This window comes from Antechinus flavipes, chromosome 1, assembly GCF_016432865.1.
Source record: "Antechinus flavipes isolate AdamAnt ecotype Samford, QLD, Australia chromosome 1, AdamAnt_v2, whole genome shotgun sequence".
NCBI lineage: Eukaryota > Metazoa > Chordata > Mammalia > Dasyuromorphia > Dasyuridae > Antechinus > Antechinus flavipes.
In genome coordinates this window covers 691690894-691706443 of record NC_067398.1, presented here as the reverse complement: position 1 = coordinate 691706443, position 15550 = coordinate 691690894, and the positions used below count along the sequence as shown (strand labels likewise).

Genomic DNA, 15550 nt, shown 5'->3' with positions numbered 1-15550 from the left:
GTGGGATTCTCCTCTTATCCTGTAAAACCCCGTCTTCCTCTTGTAAAATGCGAATCACAGACTAAAATGTAACAAGCCCAACAAAAAAGGCTTATAAGGCTGTCTTTAGTTCTGAGGCACGAAATTCCATCACAACTCCGCCAGAGCTCGGTACCAAATAAATTCTCCATTTTCCTCATTGCGGCTGTCTTGACTTTTATGGCCTGGGCTATTTCACCCCTAATTCTGGCGACCCCGCAACTGGTACCAAGTTTCCCTTTTAGGCCCCATTCCCCACCAAGGAGGCACTTGAGATTTTGTCTCCTTCTAGTCAAATCCCTATATGGCCGCTAGGTGGCGCCATAGTGGACACAACATGGGCTTGGAATCAGGGTCCTGAGTTCAAATTTGACCTCAGCTGCTTCTGGCTTGTGTGACCTGTTCTTCTCATTTGTAAAATAAGCTGGAGAAGTGACAGTCCCCCATCTCTGCCTTCTTTCAAATCCAAACCAAGATCTCACCTTTCCCTGGCCCAGTGCCTCCCCTCTCTTGTTGATCTTGTCTATTGCTTCTTTGTCCCCCACCCGCCATTAAATGGAAGCTCCTTGAGGGCAGGGACCATGTTTTGCTCCCTTTTGTACCTCTGGTGCTCAGCATGGCGTCTGGCATACAGTAGGCACTTAATAAATGCTTCCTCGCTGCCTCCACCCCCATGAGCTCATGTCATGTCCACGTGACGATGTCATCCCTCCATTGGCAGGGGGTGGGAGAGGGCCGGACAAGGACGGTTTTTGTGTTGTGGGATGGTTTTTCTGAGCTGCCAGCTCCCTTCCCAGGATACAGGATTGGGGGGTGTGGGGGTGGCCCGGAGGGACCGATGCTTCGGCCCGGGGACTGCTCCGGTGTTCGGCCAGCAGGCCAAACTCCTGGGACATCCGGCCTGGAAGGGCGGATGTCTCTGAGGGAGAAAATCTGCCTCTTCCACTCAGCAGGAAGAGTGAGCTCTCCATCGCTGGTTTTTGTACATTCGGGGCCTGGGAAAGAACAGGTGCTCAGTGGCCATTTGTGAGCAGATGGATGTTGGGGGGCAGCAGCAGGTGGGCCCGGGACCCTCACCGTCCATAATGCAATCGAGGTCCTGAGGAGGTGGGGGGCTCTGCCCCCTAGGACTTGCTCCCTGAAGTCCCCTCCCGAGATGCAAAGTCTGTGAATGCTGGGCACCTGTTGGGGAGCCCCATGAGGGAGCTGGAGGGGGCGCCGGGTCTGGAGTTGGAACAATCGAGTTCAAATCCAGTCCAGATAATAACTAGCTGTGTGGTGTCAGGCTCAGTTTCCTCATTTGTAAAAGGGACATAATAACAAGTGCACCCACCACCGAGGATTGTAGTGGGGACCAAACTGTTTTTTATCTTTACCCTGTGGACTGAGTCCTTTGACCACAACCTGGCCCTTAATGAGCTGAAGTGAGAATGTTTTGTGCATTTTGGGGAGGGGGGGAAGGTATGCAATGAAAAAGGACATTTAAGACCATGGCAAACCGTGGAAAACATCTGGATGCTGGAAAACAAAAAAACAAAACAAAAAAACCCCCAAAACACGACCTTTTGGTGGCTCTGAGACTGGCCATGAAGGGATGTTTTCAGAAAACAGTGTTCCTATCGTGGCCTGGCTCTGGCTCGCCGGCAGAAGCCTCCCTCCGTCCCCCCAAACCTCATCCCCCCTTCCTTGTTGTTTCCCCCCTTTTTTCCAGAGCAAAGCATTGGAGTCCTTTGACAAACGTTAACTGGCAGATATGATCCAACGTCTGATATATTATGGAATGAAAAAAAATGTAAAAAAAAGATGTCATCACACATGGAAATACAACAGAACTGGTTCACGTGTCTTGTGAATTTGGGGGAATCTTGCCTCCCCCTTGGAATAGCCCCCTCGCCCTCCCCCAGCCAGCCCAGCCGGGAAGCCCCCTGGAGCCCCGAGGCCGAGGGAACCTCTAACTAGAATGGGATTGGCTTTCTTTTTAATGGAGAACACTGGTGCCCTGCCTGGAAGGAAGCGCCTTCTGACCGAGGGCATGGCCGGGCCACGTGCCCACGGAAACACCACTCAATGGGACGATGGGTTAAGCCTGCAGACGCCTTTTTTTTTTTTTTTTTTTTTTTTGCAGTAAAAGCAGAGACCGAAAGCAGCCTGTAATACTGTTTAGTCATTCCTCACGTAAAACATCTGAAATAATTCACTGAAGGTATCAAAAATATACCCTGTAGACCAATACATCATTTACAACTGCCTTTCCTTCCCACCGTTTCAGCAACGATGTCCGAAAATCAGTCTACTCTCGGCAGGGCGGCGGCGGCTCGCCCGCGACGTTCCCGTCCTCCGGGGCCGGCTGGCGCCCACAGGTCGGCGCTCCGTCCTCCCCTGCCCGCCGGCTGCCCCCCACGACCTGCATTTTGGCATCGGGCTTCCCGAGGCTGAGTTTGATTTAGCGAAGGCGATCGTCATTAGATCCAGAGGGGGAGAGCATGAAGGAGGGCCGGGGTCCCAGAGCCGCTGATGGGATCTCGAAGCGGCGATGGCGGCGGGCTCTGGGAGAATCCAGGAGCGGCGGGCGAGCTGGCGTGGACTGAACTTTGGTTCTGGATGCCACAAGGGAGGGGCGGAGCCGGCGTTTTGTCCCAGACCGGGAGGAAATTGTTTTGGGGGTGGGTGGGGGTGGGGGTGGGAGTAGACGGAGCTGGTTTGCTGGCTGGCACTGGGAAAGCAGGGAGCTACAAGGTGGCGAGAGGGAAACGAATGGCCGTCCCGCTTCCAGTCCCGGATCCTGGGCCGCTCCTCGGCTGGCACAGCCCGCCCCCCCACCCGCGCCCTGCGTCCGCGCAGAGACGTCGAGCCTTCCCCACTTCCCTGCCCCTCCCCAGTCTGAAGAGGAGGCGTGGAGCACCAGGTGGTATTGTTCCCCTGAGAAAGTCAATTCGTTTCATGGGTCGGTGGTCTCCCATGGGACTGGACAGATGCTGAGCACAGCAGGGGGCAGAGGGGAGAGACCCCCCGCACGCAGCCGGGAGCGGGGAGCTACCACCCGCGGCGGCCGGGGTTTCTGCCCTCACGGCAAGGGGGCTTTGTTAAGGCTTTGGGCCAAAGAGGACACGGGACTGCCAGGTGGATAGGTGCAGACAGACTCTGGGCGCCCCTTCCCGTAGCCTCGGGGGACCAGGGGTGGGGAGGAGAGGAAGGCGCTCCGCCAGCTTCATTCTCAACGCCACCGGGTCCGTTGGCTGTCGCCGTCTCCGTCCTGGCCTCCCGCCGCGGCGAGCCTCCTCCCGCTTCACTCGCTGTCTGAGAGGGTCTCGTACTGTGAACAGAGCAGGGGCTTGGGCTCCTCGTCCCAGGCGTGGTGCTGCCCGCTCGAGTTCCCTTGTGGAATGGCTGTGGGGGGCGAGGGAGTGATGACGTTTGTCGGGAGCCTCATGATGAGCGGGTTGTAGGGGAACGGCGTGGAACCTGGAGGGGAGGGGGCCGGGGCACAGGGAACAGAGACGTACAGGCAGGTGAGGGGAGAAGAGGTCAGACAGGGGGGAGGGGGACTGGCAGGGAAGGAGGGGAACACAGACAGACCCTCAGCGAGGACGAGCCTTCTCGCCTCCCGGCCTCCCCGCCATCCTCGCTCGCACCGCTCGGGGAGGAAGGCGTCGGGCCCCCGCTCTGGGGACCAAGAACCGGGCGCCAGGGAGGGCTCCGAGGCCCCTGCCCCGCGCCCATCTCTCAGGGCCCTGGTGCAGGGGACAGAGTGCTGGCCCCGGACACGAGTCCCGCTCAGCCCCAAGCCAGCCACTGACCAGGAAGCCTCAGGCCGCGGGCTGGCAGTGAACATGGCCCCTCCTGCCTCAGCTTCCTCATCTGTAAAATGGGACCCGGCCCTAGCTCCGGGATGGGGGACCTCCCTTCTGCAAAGGCCAGTCCACCTGCGCTGCAGAAATGGGGCACGCCGTGACTCACCTTCTCCGGGAGTGCTCCCGGCCAGGGCAGAGCCCACAGCGGTGGGGAGCACACTGAGCGCCCATTCTACAGGTCAGGGGCCAATGGCTCTGTCTGGGCCCTAAGACTGCTCCTGGATTTCCCAGGGTCCTCCACGTGCAGCCCCGCTCCCCTCCAACAGCCGGGTGTACCGGGGGGCCGGGCTCTGGTCCCAGAGCCGTGATTTCAGTAGAGGGGAGGCTCCCTTGCACTGGGCAGCTGAGCAGTGTCAGGGGTGGGACTTGGACCCAGGACCTCCTGATCACACGCTGTCTCTGGGCTCCCCGCTGTGACCCCTCTGGGATGCTTGGGAAGCCCCTCATCCCGGGACAGCGATGTGGGGAGGGGCAAAGCGTTTCCTGGCGCGGGGCCTCCCGGGGGCGCTGGGCCCCCTTACCTGCGGAGGAGGGTCGGTCTTCCCACACGCGGTTGGTGAGCGGGGTCCTGCGGTTACAGTCCCCTTCTGAGTGGACGGAGGAGACCGACGCCGGCCGCTCGCCCGAGGACAGCCCCGGAGCGGGGGACTTGGCCTTGCTTCTGTTGGGCCGGCTCGAAACCTTTGGTTTCCCTCCACCTCCTGCAGGGAGACACGGGCGCCCACATTTCTAGGAGGCAGAGACCAGCTACGGACAAGGAGCCCCCCCCCCACGGGCCCAGACAGGCGGCCCCCTTGTCCCTCCCATCCTTTTCAAAGGGGTCCCGGGGAGCCCTGGAGGACCAGGGCGGCCGGGAAGGAGTCTGTGCTGTCCCTTGGGGGCTCCGCTTCCCAGCCCCGGGGGCACGTGGGGAGGGCTGCCCAGGAGAGCCCTGGTAGGAAATGGAGTCTCTGGCTCCGACGGGGGACCCCGCGCCACTGGGACCCCCAGGCTCTCCCACCCCAGAGTCGATCCATGGTGGGACTGGGGACAGATGGGCAGAGGGGGCCCCATGCGGCTGTTAGAGCTGAGAGGGGGGAAGGTTCCCTGCTTTCCTTGGGCCAAGTCAGGGACAGGGACAGCGAGGGCCGGGGAGAGAGCGCGGGGCTCAGCTGGCAGGACCCTGCCTAGCTGTGGGACCCTGGGGGAGGGAGGGGGGAGAGTGAGTGTGTAACCACTGAGCTTCCTTGTCTGTCCATGATCCCTGAGCTCCCTCAGCCTGGCCCGCCCCCGGTCTCTAAGTGAGGGTCCAATGAAACGCTCCTGTGAAGTCTCTGAAAACCGTCCCAGGGACTCGGACCCGCCCCGGAGCCCTTGCCTTTGGCAGAGAAGGAAGCTGAGTCCCAGAGACATGGTCGAGCCACAGTCACCCCCAGGCCAGGGGAAGCAGAGCCTGGGGTCGGGGCCGCGAGGGGCCTCAGCCCCTCATTTGGTGAAGGGCGGCCACGGTGCTCTGGGATCTGCCTCGGACCTGGAGGTCCCCCTGGCAGGGCGGGCCCCGGGTGGGGGTTACTGTGACTCACTCCCCGGGGCTGTCCTCGCCGTCCCCTCTGCTGCCTCACAGCTTAGGGGGCAAAGAGCAGAGGGCAGAGGGGGCCCTGCCGTGGACGGTGCTCGGGGGCCGCGGGAAGGGCGCCCTGGGGGGCCTGCGGCAGGGGTCCTTGTGACCGGGGTTTAGGGAAGGCTTTGGCTGCTGCCAATGGAGAGGCTCGACGACAGCCCCTCCAGCGGGTCCTGGCTCTGCTCCAGCCAGGCTGGGCCATCCTGGACAAGCCGGCCAGCGGGGGCCCTGATCCTCGCCCCCACGGACATGCTGATGGACGGGACCGGGCAGGCAGGAGCGCCCGAGACTCCGCCCCAGCTGCCAGAGGCCTCCAGGAGCGGCCCTGCCTGGCCCGGGGGCCCGCGACACCGCGGTGATGGCCCTGAGGGGCCTCGTGTGGCCACCCCGGCCTTCTGGCTGTGTCTGGGCAGGACAGAGAGGGAGGCCTTCTGGCCCCCGAGGCCCAGCCCTGAGTCTCAAACCCAAAAGTCATAAATCTACACCAGCAAGGGACCGGGAGGCCCACCTAGGACCGTCCTGTGTTCTACAAAAGAGCTCCGAGAGGCAGAGTAAGCGTCAGAGAGGGGACTCGGACTCAGTAATCTCTCGGCCCGTGTGCCGGCTGCCGGCTCCTGCCCGCGGGGCGTTTAGGGCTAAGGGCCCAGCCCCGGGCAGAGCCTCAGCACTGGAAGGCTCCTCAGAGGCTTTATTATATTTCATTATTATCAAGTCGAATCTGCCCGGCTCTGGTTTCTTTCTATATAGGGTGTGGAATCAGGGCCTCGGGTCACCTGGTCCAACAGGATCTCCCCAGTCGTCCTCACGTCACCCACAGGTGGAGGCAGCTCAGCCAAAGACCCAGCCAGTGCCCATCGGGGGTGAGGGGGTGACTCTGGGCCCCCCCCGACTCCCTGGCCGGCCGGCCTGCCACTAAGCCACACGCTTCTCCTTCTCCCCTTGGGAAGGGCCCCTCACTAAGCCCCTGCTTTAAGAATCTCAGCCACGGAGCCGTGGGGCCCACAGACCCTGGTGTCTCCGGCTGGTGACCTGCACCTTGTGGGGAGGGTGGGGAAGAGGTGGGGAGGGGGAGGGGAACAGCATTGTAAGTATTTTAGAGAAAAGCAGCAGCATCTCCTGCCCTCCTTGGAGTGGGGGCAGACGGGCAGGACCCCGGGACGACGGGAAAATCAGTACCAGCATCAGATTAGCAGATTCCAAAAACAAATATGGAAACATTTTTAAATTAAAAAAACCGAACCACACACACACAGTAAAAGCTCAAAGCTCAAAGGGGGAGAGATCAAAAACGCAGGAGGAATTAATCACGAGGAAATGGAGGGAGGGCTGGACGGACAAACGGACAAACGGCGGAAGGTGGCAAGGCCTGCAGACCTGGCGAGATGAGCGGGTGGTCATTCCGTCCGTCAGCAGCAGTTATGGGCATAGCAGCGGGCAGGCTCGCACTGGCATTCAGAGGGTTAAAAGCATTGGCACTGAGAGGTGACCGGTCTTCCCACTGATCATCATATTTACCCATTAGGGCCCGCCTAATAATTGCTTCCAACCCCATGTTGGTGCTCGCGTGCTCCTGAACCGACTGGCTTCTACAAGTCATAAGGCCTGGGAGAGAGAGAGAGAGAGAGAGAGAGAGAGAGAGAGAGAGAGAGAGAGAGAGAAGAGAGAGAGAGAGAGAGGAGAGAGAGAGAAAGAGAGAAGGAAAGAGAAAGAGAGAGGGGAGGAGAGAAAAGAGGGAGGGAGGCAGGGAGAGAGAGAGAGAGAGAGAGAGAGAAGAGGGGGAAGAAAAGAGAAAGAGAGAGGGAAAGGGAGAGAGGAAGAGGGAAAGGAAGAAAGAAAGAGAGGGAGGGAGGAAGGGAAGGAGGGAGGGAAAGGAAGGGAGAGAGAGGGGGGAGAGAAAGAGAGAGAATGAGGGAAGAAAGAAAAAAAGAAGAGGGGTAAAAGGAAAGGAGGGGGGAGAGAGGAAAAGAAGGAAGAAGAGGAGGAGGGGAACAGGAAGAAGAGGAATAACAGGAGAGGAGAGGGAAGGAGAGAGGAGAGAAGAAAGAGGAGAAAGAAGAGGGAAACGGGAGGAAAAGAAAGGAGAGTGACAAGAGAAAGGAGAAGGAGAAAGAAGGGAGAATGAAGGGGGGAAGAGAGGGAGGGGGAAACAGGAGAGCAGAAAGGAAGGAGACGAGAGGGGAGGAGAGAGGAGAAGAAACAAACAGTCAGCACATTCTTCCAAAGCAACAACCTTCCCTCTGCAGTTCCCACACCCAGCTCCACGCCCGGCGGGCCCAGGGGCCCAGCTCCGTGGGGGACAGGTCGGGGCCCCTGCTGCCTCAGTTGGCGGGGACAGGCCGGGGGGAGCTGTGTCTACTCTAGCGGGCTGAGGGCACCTGAGCTGGAATCTGATATTTACCCATTTATTTTCAAGAAGAAATCAAAATAAAAAAGTCAATAACAAGGTGGGGAGAGCCTGGGTGGTGGGAGAGGCCGTTTCAAAGGTCACGGGGACGGCGCCGCTCCCGCGGTACCTCCATACCCCCCCTTTCTGTCCTCGGTTTCCTCTGAGAATCAGGGCAAGGGCCCTTGCGGCGCCGTGCCCAACCACAGCAGGGGTGGCCCTGGACGCCCAGGCCCACGGGCCTCGGCCCTGCTCCGGAGCTCCCCGGGCCCTTCTCTGTGCGCACGCGGCCCCGAGCTCTCTAGGGTGGGGCCCTTCTCTCCCCCCTGCCTCGTGCCTGTCCCAAGCTGGGCCCGGAGGGGGCTTAGCCAGCGTTTGGCTCTCCTCCTGCGGGCGCTGCGCCGTTAGCCCCGGGCGCTCTGGCTTCCTCGCCCCCCGGTCGGCCCCGGCCGCCCCCTCCCCTCCCCGCTGCTCTTTCTGCCCGTCCCTGGCCCCGGCTCAAAGCCGAAATGAGAGAGAGGATGCAGAGACTTAGTGACGTTACTGTGGGTTACAGAGTAGCCATGCAGTTAAGTGCCGCATTCGCTCCGGAGGGGGGGAGGGGCGGGGAGGAGGGGAGGACATGGGAGCAGAGCCGGGGCAGCTGCAACCACATGTCTCCTGGCTCGGGGGCGGGAGGAGGGCCGGGGACGGGCAGGAGGGAACGGTGAAAAACGGGCACGGGAAGGTGCCGGGAGACCCTCTGGGTCCCTACAAAGGAGACCCAGGTTCGGCCAAACCGCTCAGAGGCCGCTCGCGGGCCTCCCCCTGCTGCCCTCACCCCCGGAGGCCCTAGGACGGGGGGCTGCAAGGGCCCCAGGAGAACTGCCCTTCTCTCCTTAGCTGGGGTCTAAAGAGACCCCGGGCATCTTCGGAGAGCCAGGAGCAAGCGCCATTCACACACAAGCGCCTCGGGCCTGGCTCGGGCCTGCGCTGCCTGCGGGCACCCTCCCGGTGGCGACCGGGCCTCGGGGACGCCCCCGGCCTGACCCAGTTTTCAAGACGAGGCTCACGGGCCTTTTCGAGCCGCGCTCTGGCCCGGAGGGTCGGCAGCTTCTCTCCCCCGGCTGCCACCAACCCCAGCGCTCGGGGAGAGGATCTCGGCGCCCAAAGAGCTCAGAGGCCGGGCAGTCCAGCTAACCGCCGCTGCCCTGGCCGGTCTTCAAAGGACAACAGTGAGTCACATGCGTCTTCCCCCCACTGGAGCCGGCTGTCCCGTTCCCCGGCCCCGCGGCTTCTCCTTTCTGCGCTAAACATCCCCAGCGACCTCCACCTCCGACCCGTCCCCACGGGCCGCGAGCCTGCAGCTCTCTCCCCGCCGTCCCGGTGCCCGGACGGTCCCAGGCCGAGCCGTCAGAGGGCACCCCCGGGCAGGGACGCTTCCTCCTGGCACCGCCCGTGGCACCAGCCCCCACACACCTGAGGCAGGCGGGCCCAGTGCAGGGGCTGCCCCTGAAGGTGACGGGCGCCGGGCCCACACTTTTCTAGGGCCTTTTCTCTGCGGACAGCCGGCCCCGGGGGCCCGTCTCAGATTCGGTGCCAAACCGGGCTGAGAAGCGCCCGTCCCCCAGACCCGCCCCGGGAGGCCTGGCTCGGAGGACTGCCCACGGCGGTGGCCCCGAGCCCGCCCGGCCCCCGCAGGAGGAGGTGGGAGGCGCGTGTGGCACGGCGCTGGGTCACGGTCTGAGGGGGGAGGCGGCGACGGAGGCCGTTACCTGCTCCGGTGATGGCGGGCATGTTGAAGATCTCTGTTCCAGGCTGGCCGATATCTAGAGGAGGGAGAAGGGGAGGTGAAGGGTGGCCGGCCCTGGAAGCGCAACCTGGGGCACGAGGGCGGCTGGGCAGACTGGCCTGGGGAGCCGGGGGCCCAACGGTTGGGTCCATAAGGCCCAAAAGGGCCAGGCCCCCAGGGCCATGAGCAGCCGAGCCACCTCGGGGCCGGCCTCGGGCACCACGGCCGCCCCCCCAAGCCAGACCCACCATCCCTTGGGCGGTCAGGACGTTCCCGGGGTTTCTCTCCCCAAACACACCTGCCCGGTGCTTGGGCTCTTCCAGGAATAAGGAGCCAAGGCTGAGCTGAGAGCTCCGGGCCTGGAGAGCAAAGCCCCCGCAGGCTCAGGAGAGCCGGGGGACCTCACAGGGACCCGCTTGCCCTCCCCCAACACGGGGGGCCCTTTAACAGAGAAGGGGGGCGGCCCAAAGCAGGGCCCAGCACAGGCCCCAGGGCCAGGTCACATCCGCGGATGTGAAGGAGCCCCCGAACCCCCAGCCTGAACAAGGTCAGGCCGCACAGTCCTGGGAGAGAGGCCCTGGCCACGAATCTGCCACTCAGTAGCTGGGGGACCCCAGACAAGCCATTCATCTGCCTGGGCCTCAATGAGCTCAACTGCAAAATGGGCACATTCGCCATCCATAAGCTCTGAGGTTCCTTCCGGCTCCCAATATCCTCATGATTTCTGGGGTTGGTGAGGGGGAGAGCCCATTCCCAGGACACAATTGAGAAGGGCTCGGGGATCCGGGACCCAGGCCAGCGTGGCAGGAGGGAGAGACAGGGGGGAACGTAGAAGACCTAGTCCAAGTTAGCGGTACGGGCCTTCGTTTTCCCATCTGCAGAGCGGGCCCACACTAGGGACTACAGCAAGAACGGATGGATGGAGGCTGCCCAAGAGGGAAGAGAGCGCCCGAGGGCCCCGGAGGAGACTTACTGTACTCGGGCTCATTCCGGCTGTTGGTGCCCAGCTTCTTGTTGATCTCCTGCTTCTTGGATTTCACCATGGCGGAGTTGCTCTCGGTCAATTTGCTGAAGAAGGCAGGGGGCTGGCTATTGTTCCCTGGAGACTTGGATCCCATCCTGAGGGGGGCACAGAGTGAGGGCCCGTCCCCGGGGAACCTTCTGCAGACCTGAGCCCCGTACCAACGGGGAGGGGACCTCAGCCAGACCCCCGGCATCCCTGCACGGCACTGCGGGCCCAGAGAGCCCTCCGAGAAGGGAGTCGACCTGGACTCGGGGCCTTCTCTGGGCACTTCTAGGGTGTGACTGTGGGCCCGACGTCCCTCCTCCAGGCCTGTTTCCTGCCTTGCTAAGGGAGGGGCTGGAGAGGGCTGACCTCGGGCCTGACCGCTGTCTCTGAGCTTGGTGTCCCACCAATGACCGGCCGAGGCCCGCCCAAGGGAGACGGCAGAGCAGGAGGCTGTGCCCGAGGTGATGGCGGCCCAGAGCCGAGATCCCGGGCTTCGGGGTCCCACCCCCCAGAGAGAGACTGAATCTCTCCTGTGACATCTCTGCTGCTGGAACACTTCCCGAGGGACGGGGAACTCACTATCTTTCTTTCTTTCTTTTTTATTACAATGGAACACTTCAGGAATTTGCGTGTCATCCTTGCGCAGGGGCCACGCTGACCTCTGCCTCGTTCCAATTTTAGCACACGCGCTGCCCAAGCGAGCACCAACTCCCTACCTTTCAGAGCCGTTCCGTTCCGCACTAGCAGAGCTGGAATTGGGGGAGGCTGGAGCCTCCTTCCCCACGGCTCCGTGGAATTGCCGATTCAGGGCTGGGAGGGAGAGCTCGCCCATCCCCACCAAACTCAGCCCGGCGGGGGGGTCGGACACGAGGGCGAGCGTGGGTCTGACTCGGGCTTCGGCCCCGGGAGAGTGCCCCGCTGCTCCCCTCCCCCCGCCCCCGGGCCGGGCCCCTACCTGGGCTCTGCCTGCTCCCCTTCTCGGTACAACATCGGGTAAGGGGCACTTCGGCCGTGGTCAGCCTCCCCCACGCCCTCTGGTGGGGACACTGGCTCAATGCAATCTTCTGAGCTGCTCAGGGCAGAGGCTTTGCCCTGCTCCGGAGACCTGTGCGAGAGACACCCAGAGACAGAGAGAGACAGAGGGGGGAGGGGGGAGGAGAGACAGAGACAGAGAGAAAAAAAGAGACGGAACAAAGCCAGAGAGACCGAGACACAGGGAGAGTGAAACAGGAAGAGACGGAGAGAGGCCATGGTTAGTTAGGGGGGCACCTGGGCCATCTTTCTTTTCCTAATCTTCACCCCAGTCAAAAAGCACTTATTAAGCACCTACTGCTGCGAGAGCACTGTGCTTATGCGGCCAGAGAGGGCCAGACAACCTCCAGCCCACGGAGGGCGGCCTTAGGAACCGGACCTCTGCGTCACTGGAGCTGTCCCGGGAGGAACGTCCCAGACAGGACGTCAGTGGGTGCCCCGGCCCCTGGCTACCACCTGGGGGGGGGCACTAAGAAGAGAGCATTTGTTTTAAAATCGAGTTGCATTTTATTTAGAAATTTAGAAATGTAAAAGCTGCTCTTTGCCCCCCGGCTGGCTCTCCGGCCAGAGCCTGCTGACCTCTGCCCTCTCCCAGGCTCCCACGGCCAGGATGTGTCAGGGCAGGCTGGAGGCCGGGGCTCCCGGACGCTCTGCTCTCTAGACTGGCCTTTCCTAAGCATTTCTGGTTCCCTCTGGCCGCTCAGAGCGTGTCTCCCCGGGGAGAGTGTGTTCCCGGAGGGGGCTGCTGTGTTTCTTTCTCAGACCCTGGAGCAGGGCCGGGCCAGAGCAGGGGCTTACTAAGTGCTCAGTGAATGAGAGCACGCAGCGTCACCCTGGGACTGGGGCAGCTGGGCGGGGACAGGCCGCCTGAGGAGGGAGCACCTATTTTGGGTCCTCGGTCCCGGGTCTCCTGGGCCGCCCTGCTCCCTCCCAGGATGCCGAGAGCGGGGGCACAGAAATCTCGTTCGACCACAGCTACTGCCTGGGCCGCCACTGAGCCCCCGCCCCTGGCTAGCCCCCGCTCCAGAGGAGGGCAGGCTGGAAGGGGCGGCAGCAGCGCGTCGGGGTGTCTGCGCCCCGCAGACTGCCCCCGTTCCCCCAGCCACTAACAATTTCCAAGGGTCGGGAAGCTGCTCTGCTCTCCCCAGCCCTCCCCTGGCCGACACACAGGCTCATGATGTCGGGGCAGAGACCAACCCTCTCGCTTTACAGATGGGGACACTGAGGCTTTGTAGGGAATTAAGTATTGAAGGTAGAATTCAAACCTGGCTCCTGTGGGCTCTGACTTGGGGGAAGAAGGCAAAATCCGGGTCTGGGGCCAGTAAAGTGGCCCAGGGAGCCCCCCCCCCCCAGCTTACCTCTTGCCTCCTTCGCTCTGGGGGGAGATGCGGGAGGCGGCACCATGGTCCGGCTGGGGGAGGTAGACCTCGCTGGGCGTCCGGCGTAAGTCCAGCACGGGGCAACTGGCCCCAGGAAAGGAGTAGAGAGGGGCCGGGAGGTGAGAGTTGAGCTGCTGGGGGTGGTGGCGGGTGTAGTCTTGGGTGATCACCTCCTGGGGGGAAGGGGCCAGAATGAATGACCAGGAACGTGGGGGCTGGAGCCCCCCCCCCCCACTGATACAGAGCTCCACAGTTTGCAGAGCACTTGGCACATATTATCCCAATAGATCCCAACGGGCCCACGGAAAGGGGTGAGAGTCCCACTTCACAGATGAGAAAACTGAGGCGGAGGTCAGACTCAGATGACATGCCACGGACACCTGAGGAGGGATTCACACTCGGGACCTGCACTATGCCCCCGGAAGCCTCTCAATTAAACCTACTACTTTCTGGAGAGAAACAGACCCCAGAACCTTGACCCAGGCCTGGAAAGGGCCTAAGGGTGCCTTTGTCCGACGCCCTCAGTTTACGGACGAGGTGACCCAGACCCGGTGAGAGGACGGAAGTTCCAAGCTCCACCGAACTCACGTGTTTCCCCCCCAGAAGCTGCGGGATTGGCACCGAGTCCAAGGTCCCCCTGCCGGCGCCCGCCCTCCCATCTCCGAGGGGCGGGAAAGGTGGGACCGAGGGCCAAGCGGGGCTCCTTACGCTTATGTGCTGGGCCAGCGTGACCACCCGCTGGTGACCCTTGACCACAGAAGCCGACATGGGCTGTCCAGGTGACGGTTGGCTCTCTGGGGGCTGCCGGACGTGGCCGGTCTCAGACAACTTCAAGGAACCTGGAGGAGAGGGAAGGAAGCCATGTGTCAGGCGGGGGCTCGTGGGGCGGGCGATACCCCCAGGAGGGCAGGGTGCCCGGCCTCAAAAGCACTGCTGCCCCCCCCGGGGTCTCTCCCCTGCTCGGGTCAGTTCTGTGGTTTCACGTGCCATCCGGGAACAGGCATTTACTGAGTGCCTACTCCCTACCAGGAAGCTCTGTGATGGCACAGGGACCTCCCACGGAGGAGCCCCCCCCCCGCCCAGGACCACGCCGCCAACACGAGTCAGCTCGGGGCACCCCCGACCCCACGGCCTCAGCTGGGCTTCAGAGCAGCTGCCGACCCTCCCCCGCTTGCTCCCCATAATCAGTAACGGGGCCCGTGTCTGCCCTGGGGGCACTTTCCTGGCTGCCGGCCCGGGAGGGGGGTCTCACCCAGAGCGCGGAGGTCCAGGTCCTGCACGTTGAAGGCCTTGTTCTGAGCCTTGTCCCTGTGCTGCTCGCCGGCCGAGGCCGGGTGCGGGGGCTGAGACTCCAGCAGGGCGTGAGCCGCGTGGCCCTTCCCCACGCCGCGGCCCGACGCCAGGCCCGAGCTGGAGCCCGAGCCGGGGCCGGAGGAGGCCAGGGACCTCGGCTCGGTGGCCTTGCTGGGGGACGGCGGGGGTTCCAGCCCGGCCCGGCTCGGGTGCTTGGGCATGAAGGGGTTGGTTTCCAGGCGGGGGCGCTCCGAGCGCGGGGCCCGGGAGGCTTCCTTCTGGAGGACAGTGGGGTCGATGATGGCGGGGTAGCCCCCGTCCATGGCGCCCAGCGGGCAGTGCGGGGCCGGCGGGAAGCCTGCGGAGCGTACTGGTGAGGTGGCCGAGGAGGACCTGCAAGGAAAGGCGGGTGTCGGTGCCACGGGGTCCTCCGGGAAGCGCCAGCGCCAAAGGCGGCGGCCAGGGCTCCCGCAGAGTCACAACTGCCCGAGATCAAAGACAGGAAAAACGGCAGCGGGAGCGGCCGGCGTCTCTGAAACGCTGCCATACCCACAACCACCTAGGAGGAAGAGCCGCCGGCTGCCCATTTTACAGATGATCTGGCAAGCCCAGGTCGAGGGGCAAAGGTAGCTGGACGGTTTAGTCAAATCGACCTTTTCACTAACAGACACTAGACCACGTGGGCTTAACCAAACGCCCCCGAGACAGAGAAGCCCAAGCCTCCGCCAGCCTCCCACAGCAGGGGCTGAATTCCGTGTGGTCTGACGGGTGGGGGAAAGCCGCTTGCAGCCATCTTTCTTTTTTTGTCGCCTACACGTTGTTGTATTTAATTACCTCACAAAATAAAAAAGTTGTCAAAATTGGGGGGATCCCAAGCAGCCGGCCTCTGTCTCCCCAGTGAGGAGGGCCACGCTCCCGCTGGAAGCCCAGAGGGTCCGTTTCATAGCCGTCCACAGGAGCCCAAAGGCCGCCGGGCCACCGTCCCCTCCCTACCCTCGGGGGCATTTCCTCAGCTCTGTCTGTCCAGGACAACAAAAGTCCGCCGATGGCGACAGCCCAGAGGCCGGGCAGCCCCGGCACCTCATGAGGAAGCCCTGGGCCAAGCCCCCAGCCCTCTGACCCCTGGCCTGAGATCAGCTCAGGCCCCGCTGGATGAGAGACATCACCCCATCCCCGCCGGGTCTCGGCTCCCACAAACGGGGCTCCTGCGCCGA

The 15550-nt window shown here is 62.7% G+C and overlaps 1 protein-coding gene and 1 non-coding gene across 17 annotated transcripts in view; both read right to left on the bottom strand.

Annotated features, from left to right (window-relative positions):
* Window positions 1-1758: 1758 nt before the first annotated feature.
* NCOR2 (nuclear receptor corepressor 2) overlaps window positions 1759-15550 on the bottom strand; it is a 267487-nt gene continuing 253695 nt past the window's right edge. For 11 of the 16 annotated variants that reach the window (XM_051972629.1, XM_051972633.1, XM_051972628.1 and 8 more), the window contains 9 exons: window positions 14296-14729; window positions 13752-13882; window positions 13023-13216; window positions 11588-11737; window positions 10597-10742; window positions 9607-9660; window positions 6844-7071; window positions 4391-4570; window positions 1759-3480 (listed from right to left, as the gene is read on the bottom strand). In XM_051972629.1, the coding sequence (XP_051828589.1) occupies window positions 3305-3480; window positions 4391-4570; window positions 6844-7071; window positions 9607-9660; window positions 10597-10742; window positions 11588-11737; window positions 13023-13216; window positions 13752-13882; window positions 14296-14729 (1693 nt within the window). In that variant the 3' untranslated portion in view covers window positions 1759-3304. Of the gene's footprint in view, window positions 3564-4390; window positions 4571-6843; window positions 7072-9606; window positions 9661-10596; window positions 10743-11587; window positions 11738-13022; window positions 13217-13751; window positions 13883-14295; window positions 14730-15550 lie in introns of all 16 variants that reach the window. The other 5 variants (XM_051972637.1, XM_051972643.1, XM_051972635.1 and 2 more) reach the window with 4 other exon arrangements.
* Window positions 11234-11337, bottom strand: LOC127546039 (U6 spliceosomal RNA). The gene has a single exon (XR_007949907.1). It is a non-coding gene; the product is annotated as a U6 spliceosomal RNA (small nuclear RNA).